General features: G+C 37.6%; 1 protein-coding gene across 2 annotated transcripts in view; it reads right to left on the bottom strand.

Annotated features, from left to right (window-relative positions):
• Positions 1–10525, bottom strand: part of ANTXR1 (ANTXR cell adhesion molecule 1) — a 328385-nt gene that overhangs the window by 85288 nt on the left and 232572 nt on the right. For both annotated transcript variants that reach the window (XM_069068888.1, XM_069068889.1), the window contains exon 17: positions 3073–3153. In XM_069068888.1, the coding sequence (XP_068924989.1) occupies positions 3073–3153 (81 nt within the window). The remainder of the gene's footprint in view (positions 1–3072; positions 3154–10525) is intronic.

Below are 10525 nucleotides of genomic sequence, written 5' to 3'. Positions count from 1 at the left end.
TTCCTCTGGGAGTTATCAAATCTTACCCTGAAAAGAGAAAAAAAAAAGAAGCTTTGGTAGGCCCTAGTTTGTTTTCTTGTGATAAGGAAACACAGAATAATAGTCATGTTCAATCTTTGGTCCCATAATTATAGTACAAATATGGAACAATTTATTTTAGAAACATGCCTGTTGATATTGTTTAGGAGAACATATGAAAATATGACCTACTTTGCTATTTATTAGATTTTGTTTTCTTCAACTGGGGTCATATTTATGCTTTATATCACTGGTAAGAAAATAGATAAAAAACCTCACTACATTTATAAAAAACCAAAGAGAGAAAAACTGTGGACAGATGTAGTTTAATTGTGTTGTGGTTCAGTCATTTCAGTCTGATTCTTCTTGAGTTTTTCTAATATTTGCCTGATTGGAAATCCTGCCTATAACATTTCTATCAGCCCTATACACATCCAGTTTTTTTAAAAAAAGTCTAGATGTGGGACTTCAGTATGGAAGAATTCTCAGTAAAGAAACTCTTTCCACCAATATATATCAAAAATTGTCAATAATTTAAAATTTTATAGAATTGGCCTTAACACTTTGAGATTAGTTTGCTCATTGTTACATAGCCAAGTAGGTGTCAGAAGAAGCACCTGAATTGACATCTTTAAGTCTCTAAGGCTGACCTTCAATGTTGCACGTCCAGTTATTTTCTTCCCAATTGGGACATCAACAAATATTTCATTTAATTCAGAGAGTAAATATAAGTTGAATGTATATATTTATTTGAGAAAAGGAATCCTTTAAGCTCCCACTTGATTGCTAATGATTCAGATAGCTTTACTTTATTTATTTTTGAGATCCCCCCGCTTCAATTACATGTAAAAAAAATTCACTTTTCTTTTTTTTAAATTTTGAGTTCCAAATTCTTTCCTTTCCTCTTTCCTCTCCCCACTTCATGAAAAGGCAAACAATTTGATATAGGTTATACATGGTCAGTCATGTAAAACATTTCCATCGATAGCTTTAGTTTAGATAAGTTAATTTGTTTTACTCTGTTTCTGTCAAACAATTCTCACACTTTTGAATCTCCAACACTTTTGAATTTCCAACATGTTTGATGCCTACCTTCTGTGAAAAACAGGATTCTGGAATTTCAGAATTATATCTTACTATAAGTTATCATTTTATATCCTACATTACTCCTTATGGGCCATACAGGTTGGTTTTTTTTTTAATTTTTAATCATTTAAGTTGCTACTAGTTTATGATGTGCAACAGTCTTATTCTTTTTGCATCATAGACACAAGCATTGTGTATTGAAGTATACAAGTTGGCAACATCTTAAGACATTGGTGGCTAATGGGTATCAGAGCTATCCCTCAAAACTCTTAAAAATATCAACTAAGGGACATCAGAAATTTCATCCATAGCCAACATGAGGTCATAGAAGCCAGAACTAAAAGGTGTCTTATTGGTCATTTTGGCACAATCTCTTCATTTTATGGATTAAGAAACTGAGGCCCAGAGAGGTTGGCTTGTCCAAAGTCATACCCATATAGTAAGTGGTAGTGCCAGGGTTTGCACTTAGGCCTTGGGATTCCAAGCTCAGCATGCTTTCCCCTGACCCATACTGTCTCAGGAAGGAGAGAGAGTAAGGAAGGTGTTCAGCTCTCATTTGTAGCCATTTACCGCAATGAGGACCAAAGCTGGGGTGAGGATGGGTTATAGAATAACAAAATCTTGAAGTTATTAAGAGACCTGAAAAGGGGACATCTAGTCAAGTCTGTTTGTACCTGAGCAGGAATATAGTCTCTATAACATCTGGGTCATCCAACATCTGTTTGAAGACTTTCAGACTCAGTACCTTCCAAATTTGCATATTCAACTTTCTTGTTGTGTAGCTGTTTCAGTCATGTCTGATTCTTTCAGTTGTGACCCTGTGGGCCTCTATCTGTGGGGCATTCTTGGAAAAAATATTGAAATGGTTTGCCATTTCTTTCCCTAGTTACAAACAGATGTTAAGTGACTTGCTCAAAGTCATACAGCTAGAAAGTAGGTGGTACAGTGGATGGAGCACGAGGCTTGGAATCAGGAAGATTCATCTTCATGAGTTCAAATCCAGCCTCAGACACTTACTAGCTGTGTGACCCTGGGCAAGTCACTTAACCCCATGTGCCTCAGTTCCTCATCTGTAAAATGAGGTGAAGAAGGAAATTACAAACCCCTCCAGTTTCTTTGCCAAGAAAACTTTGAATGGGTTCATGAAGAGCCAGACACAGCTGAAATGTCTCGACAGCAACAATTTCCTGACTCCAAGCCTAGAGTTCTACCCACTGTGCCACCTAGCTGTTCCACTTTGGGACAGCTTTAATTATTCAGAAAATTTTCCTCATATTTAAACTTTCTTCTGCAACAACCACTCAATGCTCAGAATTCTACCCAAGTCAACAATATGAATGCTTCTTCAGGTGCTAGGATACCTGGTGTACAAATCAATTTCGATTTTGGGGAAGATTCCATCGAACTTTGAAAGGTCTATTTAAGAGCTTCAATGCATTGTATTAGCTATAGCTCGGACAACTCAAAGTGCAGAGTGTGAAAATAAATTCCCAGGGAGACATCTCTAAGTACACTGTAGTTTAACATCTGTCATATAGAAAAGTGGACCACAAATTTCAGATTTTTTGGTTTATGAGGTGAAAACTTCGAATAGTGTCAGGGGATAATGTCATTAATATTTGTTCAACTTTCCTGTTCATATTTGTATGATATAATGAGCAACTTTCTTCTCAGTGGGTGATTGATTAATTTACTTTATCTATGTGTTAGTGATCTCAAATCCTAGGACACTTAACACCACCACCCCCTCAGTTTTTATTGGAATCACTCAAAAAAGAAAGCAAAAAGTCCCGATGGAATCAGGACTTTTTTGTTTGATACTCAATTCAACACAATGGAAATTGACAAACAAATGAAAGCGTGTATCTGAAGTATGCCCGGTTACGTCTTGAGGGAATTTGCTTGCATGTGTGCTTATATGCAGACACATAAAAACATAGTAGACTGAGAATTGCCATAAAATCTTACCGTGTCACCAGGCTGTGGGCGCATCACAGACACCCGGTCATAACCTTTCCGTATCAGGACAAAGAAGGCATCAAGTTTTCCCTGTAAAGAGAACAGATGTGTTGACATATAACTGATGACCATAAATACAGACTTCTAGTCATTTTTCTTCAGGGATGGGGAAGACATTGCACTGACAACTCAAGTTGCAAGAGGTGCTGTCATGATATTTTATGAGGAAACATAAAATTCCATGTCTCTGGTTTCCTAAGTCCATTCTGCTGAGTTTCTAGTGACATTTGGCAAAAAATAATCTACTGTGAAGATTGCTGTGAGAAAATATAGTCATAGGATCACAAAAATGAGAGGTAGAAGGGACTTAAAAAAATCACTGAGTACAGTTCCCTTCATTTTAGGGATGAGGAAATTCCCTGAGGGGGAGCACTAGAGGGACTTATCAGTCAGTCCACAAACATTTATTAAGTGCCTACTATGTGCCAAAAACTGTACTGAGAGCTGAGGATACAAAAAAAAAAAAAAAAGCAAAAGAGAGTGCCTGCTTTTAAGGAGCTCATAGTCTAATTGGGGAAATAACATTCAAATAACCAAGAACAAACTAAATAAAGACAGGATAAATTGAAGGTAGTCAATAGAAGGTGGGAACCAGGATTAAGGAGGATTGGAAAGGGTGTCTTACCCAAGGTAAGGTTGTAGATCACAAACTGTTAGAGCTGAAAGAGTCCATAAATCAAGTCAACAAGTATTTAAACACCTAGTATGCTCCCGACACTGTGCTAAGGGTTAGGGTTATGTAGAAAGGTGAAAAAAGTCCCTTCTCTCTGATAACTCACAGTCTAATGGAGGAGACATGGACAACTATGTACAAACAAGCTATGTATGGGATGAAATGGAGAAACTCAACAGAAAGAAAGTGTTAACTTTAAAAGGAATCTAGAAAGGCTTCCTGTAGAACAGAAGTTTCCAAACTACTACCCTCCCCCCTGCCCCCCTCTCTGCTTTTTGGAGGCTGAAAGGCAGGGCAGTTGGGTTGACTTGCCCAAGGTCATATAACTAGTAAGTGTGAGGTCTAATTTGAACTCAGGTCCTCCTGACTCCAGGGCTAGTGCTCTATTCACTGCGCCACCTAGCCACACTCTACCCCCTTAAAAAAAATAAAACCAACAACTTACCCAGCACCCTACTGGAAATATACTTTCTTTAACCCTTTAATAGGTTATTTTGAAATTTGCATCATTTCAAAATATTTTTAAAAAATATTTTAAGATAAATCTTAAATTTAATAATTTGTTATAAATTTGTGGGTTTTTCCCACATTAAAATTTTGATGAAGCGATATTATGTCATGTAAACATGTAGTATCATATTGTAAATAAATCATTACATGCACATATTCCTGTTGATGCATGCTGGACTTCCTAACAATGCACAACACAACTCACTCACAACAATGCTTATTAAGACCCATCAGGTGGACTTGACCACTGATTGGTTATAACTTGCATTTTGTGTGTTTATTTGGAAAATAACATAATTACTACAACTTTAGCTGTTATACAACAGATGGAAAATGTATGAACAGTTTTTTAAAAATTTCCTCTCTTCTTATCTTTCCTTATGCTTCCACTGCCCCTTATTTTTATTTAACATCCCCCAATTGAATCTGAGGCTACCACTTCCCTCCTGGATCATTCCAGTGCCCCCCAGGGAATGGTATTGCCCACTTTGGGAACCTATGCTAGAAGATAGGCTTTTTGTTTGTGTGTTTTCTTTTCTTTTCTTTTTTTTTTTTCAGCAGAGACTTGAAAAGAGTCAGAGAAGCCAGCAGAGGGCAATGAGGAGGGAGAGAGTTCCAAGCCTGGGGCATGCCCAGTAAAAATGCCTAGTGTCTAGTGATAGATTTTATAGATCATGTATAGATCACATGCCCATTTACAAGGTGAGAAACCAGGCTCAGAGAGACTACAGGTCCTGGACACATAGACTGTCACAACTAAAAGAGACTTTAGAGATAATCTATTCTGACCCCTTCATTTTATGAGGAAACTGAGATCTAGAGAAATGACTTGTCTAAGATCACTCAGAGTGTTAAGTGATAAGAATCTACTGTTTTTTCTTGGTACACTTTATATAACATCTACAAATTGATAAATGGCTAATAGATGGAGAATAATTGGAGGTGCAATTTCCCAGACTAAATGTGTGGGAATAATACAACTCAGACAAATACATGACTCCTTGTATATAGTAGGTGCTAAATAAGTGCTTATTGAATTGAACTCAATTTTTCTTGTTTTATGAATAGCCAGACTAGTAATAACTTGAATGTACTTTTGAGATTATAGTTTGTGCTGAAATAATGCATGCCAAACTCGAGGACCTAGATGTTGAGGGGCTCCCCAAAACCAGAGCCAAAAGCCACAATGGAGAGAATTTAGAGGTGCCCACTTACTAATCAATAGACTTGAAAAAATTATCATAATAAATTGATGAGTATTATCAAAGGTTCTGATGACCCTTAAAAATCCCATATCTTTAAAATAGTGCATATAATAACAATGTTAGTTATACTTTCTCAACTCATAGGTATGCACACACTTGTAGATTGGTTACTTATGGGGCCCTCATTTTTCATGGGAAAATGCAAAAAAGGCAATGGAGAATAAATTAGAATCAGGGCTAGAAAAGTGACCCCTAGCAGATGTCTCCTTTTCCTTTTTTGACTGCTATAAATATTCAGCTGCACTGAAGGGGGAATGGTGTTTATTTTACAATTAACTAAGAAGAAAGCAGCTTTTCTAAACTTTGCTTAGGGCTCTACCAATTCCTATCATCACAAGAAGTTACAGAAACACTTCAGAAAAGGTTCTTGTGACATCACCATAATGTCACCAAAATGCTGATGGCTGCAAACTTTTTTCTTGGCATGGAAAGTCTTAGGCTGGATTTCCCTGAAATGACTGTGAAATTTTTCAAGGAGCCTTAAGGACCATTGTAGTTCCTATCCTGGAATCTGAAGAGTAATCAAGTTTTATCATCTCCAGAAGGAGATGCATTTAAAGTCAAAGTCTAACAGTAATGCATTGGATCCCATCTGACTGGTCACCCTCCCCTCCCTGCCAAAATATTTATTTGGCATTTACTCTGCTTCTCTTGCTTTTGTACAACCAGATCTCCTAAGACCTGGAGCGACTTAAGACACTCAGCTTTTAAACCATTGTCCCGGGGCTTTTGCTCTTCTGCCTGGAGAGTTTATGTGAGAACACGTGGCCCACTATCTCTAGCCAGTCCCAGACCTCAGACCATGCTTCACAGTCCATCTGATTTTCCACCTTGCCTTCTTAATGAGAGGCGAAGAAATAGAGGAAGGGAAAGAATTTGGAACTTGAATTTAAAAAAAAACGAAGATTAAAAAGTGTTTTTATATGTAATTGGAAAAATTAAAATATTAAGAATAGTAACTAAATCAATACTACCATTATTTTTGGAAAGAGTTTCATTGGACTTCCTATGGCTCTACTTATCATGTAGTTTTTTGTCCTTCATTTTTAGGAAGACCAATGACATCATGGATGATGTCTTTACTTGTGAGTAAATTGGATTTAAGTGAGGCAGAGTTACACAAAGTTGTCAGTCTCACATTCTTTTCCAGAGTCTTTAAACTCCAGTGGCAAGACAGGTTGTTGTGTTTGTCCTTTCTTTTTGAAGAGGACCATGACATCAGAGGAAATGATGACCTGACTTGTAGTTGACTTTGATTTGAGGGAGGAAGGACTGTGCAAGGTCACCAGTCTCACTTTCTCCTCCAGAGCCATCAGGATCCAGTGACCTGATATTCATCAGGACAACTGGAGTCAAGATAAAAGTCCAGATGACTGGTGATGGCCTGGATGGCAGTGGATGACCTTGGGTCTTTGATGTCTAACCAAGCTCTAAGGTCTCCACAATGCCAGCTCCAGCCACCTTCATGGTCATTGGAACAAATTGTTCTCATATGCCCATTCCACTGGGGGGAAGTCTTCACATGCTTGGGGTAGACACCCCCCACCCAACTCACTATCAGTTACCCTCAACTTTGTTTAGCCTGTCTACTTACGTGGCTTGTGGCTGCTGTGAACACTATAGCTTCTTGGAGCCACAGGTGAGAGTAGGGTGAATCAAGTGAACATGGAAATGGAGGAGGAGCCATGGGAGGGCTTGGCAAGTCCTCACCCCAGAGATGCTAGGTCTCCTTGAACAGGGGTCATCCCTGTTACTTTCCAAATCAAAATGCCCTTCCCCACCTACTTTCATGTGTTTTCCCTCATTAGAATGTAACCTTCTTGTGGGCAGAAACCGTGTCTTTTCTTTTTTTTTTTGTACTCACATTCTCAGTGCTTAGCACAGTGTTCAACACATAGTAATTGCTTAATAAACAATTTTCTTTCATTCATTCATCCATTTATCTAAGAAAAGAATTCTCTCTTCTTGGAAGCATAAAATATTATTGCCAAAAGTGATCTTAATTAGACACTACATTGTACTAGACACTGGGTTTACAAAGAATGAATTTACATTCTTTACAAAGAATGAAAAAATCCCCACTCTGAACAAGTTTGCTTTCTATCAGGGAGACATGTCTCTGGGTGTTATGTATGTATGTGTTTATATATCTATGTGTGTGTATATAAACACACATGTACATATATTTGTGTTTATTATATATATTGCATATATAATATACACACATCTAAATTCAAAATGAATGCAAGGTTGTTAAGGAGAGAGGGAACTAAAAGGTGGGGGATGAGGAAGGGCTTCATGTAGAAGGTGGTGCTTGAATTGTATTTTAAAATAAATGAATGATCCTGAGGAAGAGGTCAGGAGGAGGTACTCTCCAGGCACGGGAGATAGTCAGTTTACAGGCACAGAAACAAAAGGTGGAATGTTGTGTATGAGGAGAGCAAGATCCATTTGTCTGGATCACAAAGTGTGCAAAAGTTAGGTTAGGATTAAGTTGTAAATGGTTTTTAAAAATAAACAGAGGATTTTTATTTTTTTCCTAGAGGCAATGGTGAGCCACTTGAGTTCATTGTGTAGTAGAGTGACATAGTTATATCTGAGCTTAAGGAACATTATTTTAACAGCTATGGGGAGGGTGAATTGAAGTAGGGGGAGACCTTATGTAGGAAGACCAATGAAGAAGTCATGCTAATAGACAAGGCAAGAGGTGATGATTGCCTGAACTACCGTGTTTCCCCGATAATAAGACCTATCCCGAAAATAAGCCCTCCCCTTACTGTGTAAGATTCCTCTAAAATAAGCCCTCCCCCCAAAATAAGCCCTATTGAGATTGCTACTGTAGTGAAGGTGATCCCCTGCGCTACACGCTACATTACGGTACCCTCTGTATGCACCGTTCCCCCCCCCCGGGTGAAACACACGCCACGCTCCGAGCTGCATCCAATCAGAGCTGCAGCAGTGAGTGCGTCATCCTGTTCTTCCCCAGTGATTTGCTTATTGAATAAAGGTACATTTTTTTGTTCACATTTACCTGTTTATTAAAATTGCTGTCAATGTTCATTAAAATAAGCCCTCCCCTGAAAATAAGCCCTCTGGTGTTTTTCTGTCCAAAAAAATAATAAGACAGTGTCTTATTATTGGGGAAACACAGTATGATGGTGACTGCTGCATGAATAGAGAATGAGTGTGAGAAATGTTGCAGTGGTAGAAACGGCAAAATTTGGCAACTGATTAAATACATGGGGATGAGAGAGAGAGAGGAGTCAAAGATAGTGCTGGGGTTACAAACCTTGAAGACTGAAAGAATGGTGGTGCCCCCTCAATAGAAATAGCAAAGTTTGGAAGGAGGGAGAATTTGGGGGGAAGATAATAAAGCCAGTTTTGGAAATGTTGAATTCCACATGTCTCTGGCACATCTTGTTTGAAATACCCAGAAGATAGAAGGTGATGCAGAATTAAGAGTTCAGGAGAAAGTCTTGTGGTGAAGATATACATCTACAACTTATTTACATAAAGAGCATAATTTAACTCATGAAAAATGACAATTAAAACTTAGATGCCATCTATTCCTACTCCATTTTTTTTCAGATGAAACACAGAGCATCAAAAAATTGAAGTGACTTACCCAAGGTTACATATAGTTGGTATCAGAGTTGGGATTTGAACCTATGTTTTCTGATTTCCAGGCCATTGATCTTAATGCTATACCCCACCGTCTGCTTTCAAACTCTTTAACCTGACATTCAAAAGCCTCTTCTCAATGTTGCACCATTCTCCTTTTCTACCTTTTTCTTATATTACTCCCTTCTAGAAACTAGACTATACTGTGTTTTTTGTTCATAGCTTATTTTCTCACTTCTGTGCCTTTGCTTATACTTCTTTATATTCCTTATATATTTCTTCAGCTTCCTTATGCTTTCCCTGCCTCCATCTTCTTGATTTACTGAATTCCTTTTCATCTTTCAAAACCTAGTTCTGCTTCTACCTTCTTCAAGAAGACTTTTGTTGGCTAATCTTGTAAAACTTTTTTTTTATGACCCATTCATTCATTGGGTGCTAGGCTTGGAGCTGGCTTATTCAATGAATTTTAATAACCAGTAGCCATATAGGGATATAAAGCTTTCAATAGTTTGGTAATCCCTTCATAAGCCTATGTCCCTAGGCCCTTTTGGCAAATAGCTACATATTCTCCTTTCTCTTCAGCCATATTAACAGGCTATTGCAACACAGGGGTTGGCAGAATTTAAACTTTTTTTCATGGCAGAGTTAGAAGAAATCCTGTCACATATATTTAAAATGCCCTAGACCCAGGATAGGCCACCTTACACTAAGGTAGCAGTTAAGTTTGATTTTTAAAGATGAAAAGGAATTCAAAGGGTCATGCCCAGAGTCATACTGGCCATATACACTACTTGGCATAATTTTGAAAATAAATCAGAAGAATCTGCTAAAATTTCAAGTATTTCCTGAACTCATATAATTTTTCTTGTACTATTTAGGGCAATGCATTTCTAAATCTTTGAATCTATACATTTTAAATCCTGAAATAATCTAAGGACATTGTCCTAGAAAGTGCATGTTTCAGAATAGTTATTTTTCTGTATGTGTATGTGTATACATATGTATATATGTACATATACACACATATACATACATAGCACACGTGTAGTTATCATTTAGTCATTCCAGTCATGTTCGACTCTCTGTGACCCCATTTGGGTTTTTTTTGGCAAAGATACTGGAGTGGTTTGCCATTTCCTTCTCCAGCTCATTACAGATAAGGAAACTGAGACAAGCAGGGTTAAATAATTGTCCAGGGTCACATAGATGGATTTGAACTTGAGTGCTCCTGACTCCAGGTCCAGCACTCTATCCACAGCAACACCTAGCTGCTTCCCATATATGTTTATATATATATATATATATATATATATATATATATATATATATATAT

This window comes from Petaurus breviceps, unplaced genomic scaffold (assembly GCF_028583685.1).
Source record: "Petaurus breviceps papuanus isolate PSGF00001 unplaced genomic scaffold, PetGlider_PUasm1.0 90775, whole genome shotgun sequence".
NCBI lineage: Eukaryota > Metazoa > Chordata > Mammalia > Diprotodontia > Petauridae > Petaurus > Petaurus breviceps.
This window is presented reverse-complemented; position numbering and strand designations above follow the sequence as displayed.